Below are 13967 nucleotides of genomic sequence, written 5' to 3' on the forward strand. Positions count from 1 at the left end.
TTGTAACTGTTTGATTGCAATATATTTACTAAATTACTAATATATTTTATGTAGAACATAATATGACAATTACTCAACAAATTAACACTTTTTATAAAATACTTTGAGAGATAAAAGAAGTTAACAGTTGAACAAACTTAATAAATTATTTTGTAATAACCATGTACTTTTATTAATTATTATGACTCCTATTTATTCATTAATTTGTTTGCAGTCATGTGAAATCATATACAAGGTATTGACAAATTTAAGTAATTTTTCACCAAATTCAATGGAAATTTCTTAAATTTAAAGAGAAACCACGGTAAATTATCTTGCAAAGTGTAATGAGTTATTTCTAAGTGAATATCAAATTGTTCTGAATGAAAGTTGGAGTGAAATAGCAAAGGAGATGGGCTCGGGTGATCTTTTTCTTCTGGATGACTAAGAGTGGGTTAATAAGCCAAAAAAGATGTACGAACTTTATTTTGAGAAAATTGGGGTCTTCGGCATTTCTCCTATTTCCAATTCTAATGTTATTAGAAATCAGAAATATGAGGATATATAATAAGTGAATACAGAAGTCTATGGTAGATATCAGCTGGTCTGTAATCAAGTCACAAAGGAGAAATCTTTGGCAAAGGATGCAAAGAAAAACAGCAAAGAGTTCTTTACTTACGTAAACTCTAGAAGGCAGGGAATGAATCAGATTGGTCCCTTTGATATCGATGGTTCGACTGCTGAGAATCCTGCTCAGGTAGCTGACAAACTGAATGAGTATTTTGCATCTGCATTCATACATGAGAAGTGATTCAGGGAGGGGAATGCCAGAAGTTTATCAAATTCTAGGGAGCTAAATGATTTTGTAATAATCCAGAGCAGTTACCTAGACAAGACTGCAGTTATAGTTCAGACACAGCATGGATTTGTTAAGGGGAAGTCTTGTCTGAAAAATTTGATTGGATATTATGATGTGGTCACAAAGGAAAGGAACTGGATGTGAAAAATAATTTTTATATCATATACTTGGATTTCAGGAAAGCTTTTGATACTCTTGCATATGAAAGACTACTGTACAAATTGCAGTAGTATGACATTAAGGGCAAATTGCTGCTATGGATAAAGGGATGGTTGAGTGAGAGAAGACAGAGTGGTATTCAATGGACACTGCTCTTCATGGACTAATGTTATAGTGGAGTCCCCCAGGGATTGGTGTTGGGTGCATTGTTGTTTTCTGTGTTTATCAACGATATTGATGAGGGTATATCAGGCTTAATGTCCAGGTTTGCAGATGATATGAAAGTTGGCAAGTTGTTAATGACACTACCCTACTGCAGCAGGATCTAGAAAGGTTGAGCAGATGGACTGAGAGGTGGCAACTGAAGTTTAACACTGACAAATGTAAAGTACTGCATATAGTTAGCAGTAACCCCAGAATAACATATCAACTGTGCAGTACTACACTCAGGGCAGTAGAACATGAAAGAGACCTGGGGGTTATTGTGCAGTCAGATATGAAGTTTTCTGAGCAGTGCAGACAGTCTGCAAGAGTTGCTCATGGCGTCTTGTCAGTGATATACAGGAATTTTTTCTAGCAGGGATAAGGAGGTAATTATCCCCTTGTATAAGGCAGTGGTCAGGCTACCCCTTGAGTACTGTATACAGGTCTGAGGCCTCATTTTAGGAAGGATGTAGAGCTACTAGAACGAGTACAGAGAAGGGCAATAAGATTAGTGAATGGAACAAAGAGTTGCTCTTGCAAAGAAAGGCTCAACTTCTGCAAATTGCAGTTTCTGGATACTAGGCTCCTGCGAGGTGATCTGATTGAGGTTTATTAAGGGCTTGAATGGTTTGAGCAAGCTCAATGCTGATGGCATTCTTCCTCTTGCCCAGATCAATCACCTGAGGGGACATAAATTCAAATTGAGGAAAGACAGTTGTAGAATAGATGTGTGGAAATTAGCCTTTAGCCAATGGGTGGTTGATTGCTGGAATAAACTTCCATTTGTCATTGTAGAAGTTGACAGCTTAAATAAATTCAAGGCAGAGCTAGTCAAACATTTGGAGTTAATGGATGGGTGAAATGGGAAGGTTTTTTTTTTTTTTTTTTCTGATGCTATATGAGCTTGCTTTCTTACATCATATGCCTCTACTAATGCTAAAATGTTCCCATTATTATGGGAACACTTACTTCACCTTAATGTGATTTGCAAATACACTGTCTTTCAGGAAAATGTGTCCTGAGCATACAGCAAGGTATTAGTGTATTAGCAATAATTCCAGAGATGCCAGATCCTATCCTCTGTTGCTATTACAGCTGAAACTCTGATGTGATAGCTGGGTGTTTGAGTATGCGTGTGGAAACCACATTTTTACTCAGTGTTGCTTGACTCAGTGTTGCTTGACTCAACGGCTCAGGACTCATGATGGAATTTTGTTAATTGTTTTTGTTATTTTGTTGCTATCTGCAGGTTGAAGGAGGGCAAAGTGATGCGGTGGCTCGCCAACTTGCTGAACTACGTCATCGTTGCTCAGAAATGGAAAAAGAACGATCTGCAAAGGAAAAAATATTATCCCAGGCAAAGGAAGATGCTAACAGGGCTCAATCTGAAATGGAAAGACTACTACAAATTATGTCCACTTCTGAAGATGAGAAATTTGTCTTAAATAAGCAAATTAGAGATTTACAAGAGTTAGTAAACTAATTTCTAACTTTATCATATATATATTTTTTTAGTTAGTTATCTTAGAGAATCAAAGAGTGTTAACTATTTTTCTAGTTATGTAAATATTTTATAATAATCTCATACCAGAGGACAATATAAATGATTATTATTTTTCCTCTTCTAAATGTTTAGGCAGGAGTGGCAGGTGCGTAGCACACGCTTCTTGATTAGACCGGGGTTCGAGCCTGTGACCCCCAAATACGGAAAGGTCAAGGATGACCACCGGAGCAATATGGCCTTAGTTGCTAATGCTCCTAAAAAAAAAAACCAAATAACAATAACACAAATAACAACAACCTAAGAGAAACAGAATTAATTGTTGCAATTTCATGCCCTACTTCATAAGAATAGATGTCAGGCTTGAATAAGGATTGGTTTAGAAAACAGGCCATTATATGTAATTTTCATATAATCCTGAGAAGATTTTCAGTAAATGAATTGAACGAATAAAGCTGATTTATATTCTGTAATAGAGTATAGGATGGTAATTTCAATGAGATTTCAGCTATTTTTATTTTCCAATTCTTTCCATCACCAATAAACAAATAAATAAATTTCCATTTTTACTCTGTATGACCAGGACCAGAGGAGTTAACTTCATTGTAACTGTTTGATTCCAACCCACCATTGCAGTAGCTAACAAGAGACCATACTTGTTTTTGTGAACCATTATTAATTTCCTCATATGTTGCCCTGGACTATAGTTAGAATCTGTCCCTAATTCTAACCATTTATCATTTCCTTGAATGTGTACCTAATCATAATCATTTATCAGGAAAAACTTTGGATTCAAGCAGATAATGGTTTATTTATATTCATTAAGCTATTTGTTGCAAGTTGCATGTTGTATATGTAATATGCAAGATTGCATGGAAATATAAATATTGAATTGTGTTTATGTAGAGTTAAACTAACAGAATAATTATTATTACTAAAGTAATATTTTAAATAATACATTATTTCCAAAATTAGTTTAGAAGCAGATGAGCAAAGGATGCAAGGAGCAATTGACCATCAATGCAGGTTAGGGAGTAAGCCTACAAGAAGCACCACAACCTGTACATGGCTTACATTGACTACTATAAGCCTTTAGCTCAGTGTCCCATGTCTGGATGACAGAGATGCTGAATATCTACAAAGTCAATCTGATAGTGACAAACTTCCCAGAAGCAGTCATGGCAAAATGGAGGATCACCATCAAGGTTAGGAACATCATGACCAAACCTATCCCCATCAGGAGAGAAATATTCCAGGGAGATGCCCTGAGCCTCCTGTGCTTCTGGCTAGCTCTCACCCCCACTATTCACCATGCTTTATACCAGCAAGTATAGATATACTCTTAAAGAAGGGAGAAAGAACTTGTAGACCCCTTTCCTACCTTATGTGCATGAACAACATCAAGTTCCACATAGCAATTGGGGATCAGCTCCAACAGCTATTCTGGATCACTGAAGAATTCAACACTGCATCAGGATGGAATTCAGAGTACACAAATGAAACCCCCCCTTCAGAACCGCATCAGGGAAAACTAGTTGGACAAGACTATGAGATAAAGACTTGTAAGCAGATTGAAGCCATGACAGAGGGGGAAAGACCTGCAAACACCTGGGAATGATGAAAGCTGAACATTTAGAACACAAGATTAAGGCCTGCCAGACTGAGGCTCAGAAGCTTGCTAAAAGCAAAGCTAAATGGAGGGAACACAGTCAAAGCCATAAACACCTATGCTGTTCCAATACTAACGTACTCCTTTGAGATCATAGATTGGACTAACACCAAGCTAGGGGAGTTCATAAAAAGGAGCAGGACAATGATGACGAGGAGTTTCCAACACCATATAAAGGCAGCTGTCAAGAGACTGACCATGGCCTAGAAAGGAGGGGAGGAGGAAGGGGTTTGAAAGGCCTCATTTGACAATAGTTTAAAGCAATTATAAACCGAAGTATTACTTCCAGAAAAACACAATGCCAATCTACTATATCATAAGGAAGATAGACAAATGGCACACCCTACTCAACCTCAATGATGAGACCTCCACTCATCCAGATGGAAGAAACAAAGACAGAAAAATGAGCAGAGAAGGCACTTAAATGGCCTCCATCAAGATCACATAGATATGAAGGCTGTCAACACATGCCTGAACAGTGGGATGCTCTTCTGCAATACTGAAGGCATTCGTGCTCACCATCCAAGACTTGATAATCAACACCAGGAACTGCAGAAAATACATTTCCAAGGACCCTGGAGTGATAGACAATACAATTCAATGATGTCACCTTGCCCTAGAAACAATCTAGAACACACAACAGAGTGATCACCCAGAGGCAGTACACTCATAGACATGACCAGGTTGCCAGGATATTACATCAGAATCTAGCAAAGAAATACCAGTTGATCAAAGAAAGAATATTGAAAGAAAAGTACAAACTTCAAGCCATATTAGAGATCCCTAATCCATAGTTTTGCTGATGACACATACTGTATTCCATCTCTCAGTTTGAGAAACCTTACCCTCATAAATAGCCTCAACTTCTTGAATATCCACCACCATTTCCTTAAATGCTGATCTTCAAGTAATTCTTCAGTGTGGTGAAAAAACTTAAGATAACCTTAATCCTTCTAAACTCAGTCCCATCTTATTTTTCTAAAAGTTTATTGCTCCTTTATGCATCTTCAATGACACCCAGACTTCTGGACAAAATCATAATTACTCTGTTAAGAATTATCATGACTTCTAATCTCTCTTGGAATAAGTAAATCACATATATTTTTTCCTCTGCATCAAAAATATTGGGTTTTCTTTATCATTTTCAGCACTACTTTTCTTTAAATAATTACTCAATCTGCGAAAATGTCAAATTTGTCCTATCATGGAATATTGTTCCCAAATTTTGGTGTGGTGCCCCAAAAACCTTTCTCAAGGTTGTGACTCCATTCAAAAGAAGGCAACTAGGTTAATTAATGGCCCATCTCTTAAAGTCTGTCTAATCTCTTTTTTCCTCATAGACCTTCAGTTTCTGCTACATAACTTTTCTGTAGACATTTTCATGGGCACTGTTCTTCTGACTTGACATATATCATTCCCCAGTCTTTTTCAAACCAGTCCAAACACATTCCACAAGCAGTTAATATCCATTCACTGTCCAACTTCAAACTCACAGAACCAACTTTTTCTCTTCCTCATTTATCCTTTATACTTATGCTTTCTGGAATAACCATCCTTCATGTGCATTTTCTAAAAATTCAAGTTTTTTTTTTTTTTTTTTTTTTTTTAATAATGAATATCCCAAACACGAGCGGTATATGAACCTATAGTACTTGTACCATGCATGGGTTGAAAGTTTAGAAGACGAAAGAAGATACTTGTTGACATTATACTTGAATTTCTGTAGATTGTAAATGTTCAGTAAATATGTATGAAGGAAGGCTGTTCCATAAAACAGAAGTTGAATGAATAAATTAGGAAGAAGAAAGGTTGGTTTTCTGAGTTTGAAGTTGGACATGAAAAGGATGTTTACAGGTTGCAGCATGTGTTTGGACTGCTTTGGAAGAGAGAGCAGAAATTATAGAAGACAATTCAGAAGAACAGTGCCCATGGAAGTATCTATAGAAAAGGCATGCAGCAGAAACAAAACATCTATGAGATAGAGCAGAGAGTTCTGCTAGAGATGAGGGCCCACTTTTGAATGGATTCTAGAAGTGTGAAAGAGGTTTTGGGGTCACCTCTCCAGATGCGAGAACAATATTCCATGGTTGGTTGGATTTGCGATTTGTACAGAGTGAACAGCTGTCTGGAAGAAAAGTAACACTGAGAGCTAAAGAGAAAATCCAGTTTTTTAGATGCAGAGGAAGCAATATTTGCAATGTGCATATGCCAAGAGAGATTAGAAATTAGGGTAATTCCCAATAGAGATACATAATCTTGCCTAGAAATCAGTGTGTCACCGAAAATAAGCATAGGAGTAGATTTCTTTTTGCAAGATATAAGACAGCACTGAGTTTTAGTAGAATTAAAATCAACTAAGTTATTTTTGGCCCACTGGAGAATTACATAGAGATAAGCATTTAAGGAATTGGTAGCAGATATTTGAGAGGTTCAGGCTGTTGGGGGCAGGCAAGGTTTCTTAAACTAAAGGTGGAATGCAATGTGCTATCATAAAGGTGGAATGCAATGTGCTATAGAAAAACTATCTATTTCCTTTGACCACTTCTTGTGGTCAATGACTCTCCACTGACCATATGAAGTGGGCAATGGAAAGTCATTAATATACAAGAGGAAAACAGTGAGAGAAAGAACTGAAACATTGGGGACACCAGTATTAGTGGAAAAGTTAAAGACAGAGAACTATCTACCATCACCTGCAATGAGCAGTCAGAGAGAATGTTGAATACCCAATTACAAAAAGCAAATGGCATAATATGGAAGCTTATTTAGAAGACCCTTACATCAGACATGATCAAAATCCTTTGAAATGTCAAGTGCAACTGCTTAAGTTTCATCAAACTTTTCCATTGAATGTGTTCATTGATAGGTTACATAAGCCGGAATATCACCAGTGGATCAACACTGGCGGAATCCATGCTGGAGATCATTGATCAGATGGAAGGTTTCTAGATAGTTTTATGAGTTGGCGGTTAATTGATTTCCCCATCACTTTAGAAAGGGTAGAAGTAAGTACAATGGAAGGGAGAGGTTTGTTACCCTTTTTAGGAATTGGCTGGATATGAGCATTCCAAGCAGAATGGAAAACACCTTTGGGATAAGAAAGTGAAAAAAGGTGACACAGAACAGGAGTAAGTTCAGGAGCACAGGTTTTGGGAACAAGTGGAGAAATATCATCAGAACCTGGAACTTTCTTTTAGCATTAGAATTAGTAGAGGCATATGATGCAAGAAAGCAAGCTTATACAGCATCAGCCAAAAAAAAACTTTCCATTTCACCCATCCATTCTTAACATCAAGATTTCTTTGCAATTTCTTATCTTATCAATTTCTTAGCATCAAGATTGTTCAAAATCCTTCTGACATCCTTTTGACAGAAGACCACAGGAGCCATTGAATGCGGTGTACTGGGAATGGTAGGAAGTGGTTTACCAAGATCATCAATACACAAGTTGGAAGAAAAGTAGGATGTTAGCAGGTCAGCTTTATCTTTGGCTGAAGTGGCAATAGAACTAACTGGTTTTAACAGAGAAGGGTAAAAGTTGTGATATATAGCTTTGGCAAGAAACCAGAATGTTTGATAATTTTGACAAGAAGCAAGTTTTCTACTCTTAGCCTGTTCAAAACCTAGTTTAGACAGATTAATAACTGCTTTACAATTGTTGCACACTTTGGTGTAGACAGAAAATGAACCTGGAGATTTGGATACAAGCCAAATGCAATATGCAACATTCTTATCTTGAATGACCTTAGCACATTTATTAGAAAACCAAAGTTTAGATAAAGGAGAAGATTTTAAGGTGGAGTTTGAAATAAGGAATTTCATCCCTACAAGAATAATTTCACTGACACAATCTGAGCAAACATTGATATCAGAAGATTCAAACAGTAATCCAACCAAGGAAAAAAAGAAATCTCGCAGATCAGCCATTTTGCATTCTTGTAATGCCATACAACATGTGGTTTAGAATGGCCACAAGAGAAAGGCTTTCATTTGGGAAGAGACCATCACCAAGTTGTGATCTGAGTTCCTAGAGGACCACTCACCTCAACCATGTACTTAGAAGGATTGTTTGTTAGAAAAAGATAGTGTTGGCTGCATGGTTAGAATTGTCTTGTATTCTGTGTGAGGTCATTAATAATTGCAAAAGCCTCATCATCTCAACCAGCTGGTCTGTGTGACTAGAAACCCCGGGGGCTCACATCTGGTGAGTATGGGCTTGGCAAACCCAGGGTCCTGAGCTGGATATCATCATTCTTCTCTTTCTTGGTGATGCCCCCCCTCTCTCTCTCTCTCTCTCTCTCACACACACACACACCGGGGGTAACTCGGGAATTTTTTTTTTTTTTTGGCTGGTGCAGCATAAGCCTCAGGCTTCCTTGTACCATATGGCTAGTAATAATAATAATAAAAACAGAAGCCAGCTGGAATTGGGAACATTAAAATCGTCAAGGAAAATTACCTCACTCTTAGGAAAGTTGGATTGGAGAAAGTCAAGTTTCAAAGAGAGGAAGTCAGATAGTTCAAAGTGATTAGTGGAGTTGGGAGAATGACAGAGGCAACAAATGAATTTGACAGAATGTAGTAGAGAAATTTTAAACCAGAGGAGATTCCAAATTACTGTCTGGCAGGGAATATCAGAATGGACATAGGACATATGCACACCTTTGAAGCAAAAGGAATCATACAGTGAATAATTCAGATAACTGAGATGAGCAGTGGTTGAATCAACTAATAACTCAGATTCTGTCAGAAAAAGTACATGCCGTTTGGAAGATTGTACGTGGAAATGGAAAAATAGCTGCATAAATTTAAGTCTAATATCAATCTTTTATGGGTACTGTAGGTTTCAGTATATTTCATGTTGGTGTTTTCATATAAAAAAAAAAATCATTTTCAAGCACTATCTCAGTTTTGATCTATTTTTCCTACTTTATTTAAATGAAAAACATTCATCATCATCATGAACTTGGTCCGGCTCTTGGAGGTGATCTTGATCTCGCCATCATTGGCTTTGTCGACCCACATCTCTCTTGCCTGTAGGTTTGTAGTTAAAGGCTAATTTTGGGATCTGGTCTGGGTTCATTCTTTCTAGGTGGCTGATCCATTTTTTCTGATACCGTTATATGTCATTTACTATGTTATCTACTTTTAATTTCTCACAGATATCTAAATTTATTTGGTGGTCTAGTCTTGTAAAGCCTAATAATGGTCTTAAAAATCTCATTTGTGCTGCTTCTAGTTTGTGTGCATCTTTCTTATTTATGACCCAAGTCTCACAGCTGTAGAAGAGGGCTGATTTTGAAGTGAAGATGTGCAGTTGTAATTTTGTTTCAGTTGTCATTTGTTTTCCGAAGTGGTGTTTAAGAATGTGAAAAACAATGTTTTTCAATGAAAAACATTGAAATCATTAATACATGTATGGGATAAACTGATAACTGGGATTCTGTCAGAATAAGTACATGGAGTTTGGCAGATTGTACGTGGAAATGGGAAAAAAAGCTGCATAAATTAAGTCTAATGTCAATCTGTTATCTTCTTGGCCTTCAATCCATGCACAGTGCTGGGTACTGTAGGTTTCAGTACATTTCATGTTTGGTGTTTTCATATAAAAAAAGTCATTTTTGAGCAATATCTGCTTTGATCTATTTTTCTTACTTTACTTAAATGAAAAACATTGAAATCATTAATACATGGATGGAATAAATATTCCCTTCAGTGTAAACATGTATTTACACTGAAGTTCTCAGGGCAATTCAAGACACTCCCTTAATATGTTCTAGATGGAATGTTCTTTAAAGGTATTGAAAAGTGGAGAAGGATATGTATGTGTTTTGAAGTCTTATTGTTTTCAAGCTGCATTGGGTAATTTTTCCTCAGTGCTTGTACTACTCAGTTAATAACAGTGAGAAATATCACTTCTTCAGCATGGGAAAGTATTTTTATTAATTTTCCACTGATGTATTTTTCCTCTTCTGCCATCTTTTAATAAACAAAAAATGAGTGTGGGGTTTGGAAAAGTACCACAAGAATTATGCCATTAGCTTCACAGAACTTGTAGTGTATAAACATAAGTAACAAGAATGACAAGTAAAGTTATTTTTTTCTTGCATTAATCATGGATGAAACACATTGGTAAAGAATTCAAATAACAGTACACTTGTCTTGCAGCCACTTTCAGATTTGCCCAGTGTTCTGGAACATTATCAGCAATGGCTCGTGTATCCTTTCCCATTTAAAAACTACCAGTGGACCTGCAAATTTACTACTTACATTTCTAGTAATTGATACAGTCAGATATTCTTTCTTCACTGTTAACTTGTTGATATATATATTCTTGATATGTAATAATTGACATGAATGCCAATGACTGAATATATGATGCCTTCATTGTGCCAGTTTTTGGCACCCCACATAGAATACAAAATATAACCTACAATTATTTATTAGCCATGCCAACTCATGATTCTGATCTTATGTGAATGCCTAACAGTGAATAGTACTTCTTGATTAAGCTGCAAAATGTTTAATTGCAAAATTATTATACTCTTTAGTGTGATAATCTTGAAATTATTGGTGCTTCGGTTCTGCATGCAGCTATTGTTATTGTCTATAACACAAAAAAATAAAATAGCCAACCTTTATAATTACATCAGCACACAATATTATTGATTTCATTTGCAGACTTCAACTTTTATTTGTTATCTGATTCACGAATATCATGAGCTTGATTGCAGAAATTCAGTCAAGTGTAGGAAAAGTGGCAGAAGCATATTTGACTTTCAAAATCTTAAATTTTTTTTTATTTTTTAAAATATTTTTTAAACCAAAGCTTCTTATAAGAGTATTATTGAAAAGATTTTTATAAGCCTATTTTAAAGTTTTTCTTAAAGTTTTATTTTAAAACTTTTAAAATGTATTTTTAAAAGATATTCCATAGGACAGCATTTATATCTGCTTATGAAAATATCTACCTGTTGTAATGATTTTTAATCCTGGTTTAATGTTAATTCATAAAAAAATTAATTAAAATAATTAAAAAAACTATATTTCTTCTTATATCATTATACTATCAAGATAATGGATGCTTTAAGAAGTGTCCAATTTTAAATCATTTATTGCTATTAATCCAGACATTTCCAGGTATCATGGAGGACTCGAGTGCACAAGCTGGTGTGACTTTTAGGGATACACCAGTTAGTGGTTAAGATATTCCCAATCAGTTCCGTCAATAATGTCAACAAATAAAATCATGAATCAGGGTGACTAATTGACTAGTGAATTGATGGTGGATTACTGCTTTTTCACCACCAGAAAAGCAGTTTGCTGACAGAGACAAGGAACAATTAAGTTACACGTAGGCAAATTGCCTGTGTAGCAGGATGGGTTTTCTGGTTACATATAAAATCAAAATCACATGCCTATGTACTGTATTCATGCCTTGGATTATTAATTCTATGGGCATTAATGCAGAGTGTAACGATTTGCAGATATCAATGCAAAATTTATTTTTAAAAATGAATGAATGCACTGATATCTGTAATAGCCTTGATATAAAGATTGCAGGGTGGGAGACTGCAAAAGGTCCCTGTAAGAGAAATGCCTTCATTATGGACTTGGTTCTAGTCAACAAGCTTTCAAAAATTATCCTTTACCTTTTCAAGTTTATTTTTTGTGTTTGATTCTTGGTATCATTTGTTTGTTCAATGATTATAGCGCTAGATAAGTCACCATCTAGAAAAAGCTCCCATTTATTACCCTCTTTGTGCTCCTACGGTTTAACTTAAGCAACTTTGTGACTTCTTGAATTGCCAAGCTTGTACTAATACTTATATTCAGAGGAAAATGTAAAATTTGATTGCAAGACTAAAGTTACTCTTTCAAGGATTTCTGAGTAAAAACTAATCAGCATCCTTATTTCTCCATTAAGCTGCTAGCTTAATGAAGAATTAAGGTTCCTTTTTTTTATTGCCCTTAAATACTAACACATTGCTAACTTATTCTGATTTCTTTAAGGTCACTGAAAGAAAAAGAAGCTCAACTTGGCAGTCTTCGTAAAAGTCAACAAGCTGGTACTTCCCAAATGGCACCACAAACAGTTCGTAGAGAGGAAGCTAGCAAAGAGCCTCCCAAAGCTCAAGTATGTATAATCTACCACTATACAAAAAAAAAAAAAAACTGTATTCACATTAATATTAATTATTCTCAATAATAATAATCTTATTCATTTAATATTAATTACAAATAATAATTAAGTGATTAAATGCACTTTATATATTGTAGTTATATGTACAGTTTCAGCTAATTTCATTGCACTATCTAAATTGTACTGGGTTTTTTTTTATATAAGAAAGATTTTGAGACATAAGACCAGTGAAATGCATAGGCTGAATTCATCCTTTGAGGTAATTGTACCCACAGTAGTATTTTATTCTTTTTCTTTCTATGTGCTTTAATCATTTCAAGATATTAAGCGGTGGCACATAGTAAATCCAGGGGGTCTGGGTAAGAAGGAGTAACAAGGCCCTCTTGGAGAGTATTATTGCTAAGTAGCCTCCTTGGAATAACTGACAGCTGTCAGTTTTATATGTCTGCAATTTCTGGTTCCATTTGTCTGCAGTTTCCAGTTTCACATCAATTACTTCAAAGTAAATTAGGCTTGCTGGATGGTTCCCATAAAAATACTGAACCCACATAAGGAAAGTTGGTTGAATAGATTGAGTAAGCTCAATGTTGATGGAATTCTTCATCTTGCTGAGGCTACACACATGAGTGGGTATAAATTCAAACTGAGGAAGGATGGTTGCAGGATAGATGTGTGGAAGTTTGCCTTCAGCCAGCAGGTGGCTGATTGCTGGAATAAACTTCCATCTGTTGTGGAAGTAGATAGCTTAAATAAATTTGAGGAAAACTAGACAAATTATTCTTGGAGGGCATGGGAAGGTGAGGCAGATAGTTTTTTTTTTTTTTTTTTCCCCCTCTTTGATGCTCTATAAGCTTACTTCCTTGCATCATTTGTCACTACTGAATGCTAATACTAGAAAAGTTGATATTAAATTGATTTATGATAACACAGACTTTTAGAAATTTATACATAATTTTAGTCCCATTTTAAAATTCTGGTGCAGCTTCCTAAAGCAATAATCTTTGCCAGTGCTGAACAAATTCATGCCTGGATAATATTTGTTGCTTATTGTTAAACTGTGAAATGAAGGAATTTAGATTTCTTCATGTAATTATTTTTTATCCTATGGCAAAGTGAATCAAGCAACAAAAAAAAAAAAAAAAAAAAAAATACATAAAAGGTGACAAATTACATGGTCACATTTGACTTACAAACATGAATGGGCTGGAATTTTTTTTTTTTTTCAAGGACATTTCTTAAAGGGAAGGACAGTGATACAAATGGTAATTATCTGAAATCTTTTATAATAGAAATTCAAATATTGTGTTTAAAATCATTAGTTAAGACCAACATCTGATGCTCAAAATGATTTGGCGACATTTCATAAAACTCAAAGAAATGCAAAAATAGCCTCTGTGCCCGGAACACTTGGCCAGTCTACATTTGTTTAGAAGTATTCTTCACACAAATCAAG

At 35.5% G+C, this 13967-nt stretch overlaps 1 protein-coding gene across 1 annotated transcript in view; it reads left to right on the top strand.

Moving 5' to 3' along the window:
• The window catches only part of brp (ELKS/RAB6-interacting/CAST family member bruchpilot), a 461964-nt gene extending 449109 nt beyond the window's left edge, over positions 1 to 12855 (top strand). Inside the window, exons 9-11 of the mRNA XM_090387273.1 lie at positions 2451 to 2671; positions 12385 to 12508; positions 12835 to 12855. Coding sequence (XP_090243399.1) covers positions 2451 to 2671; positions 12385 to 12508; positions 12835 to 12855 — 366 coding nt within the window. The remainder of the gene's footprint in view (positions 1 to 2450; positions 2672 to 12384; positions 12509 to 12834) is intronic.
• The last annotated feature ends 1112 nt before the right edge of the window (positions 12856 to 13967 follow it).

Source organism: Mastigoproctus giganteus, chromosome 13 (assembly GCF_048544385.1).
Source record: "Mastigoproctus giganteus isolate SK-2022 chromosome 13, ASM4854438v1, whole genome shotgun sequence".
Classification (NCBI taxonomy): Eukaryota; Metazoa; Arthropoda; class Arachnida; order Uropygi; family Thelyphonidae; genus Mastigoproctus; species Mastigoproctus giganteus.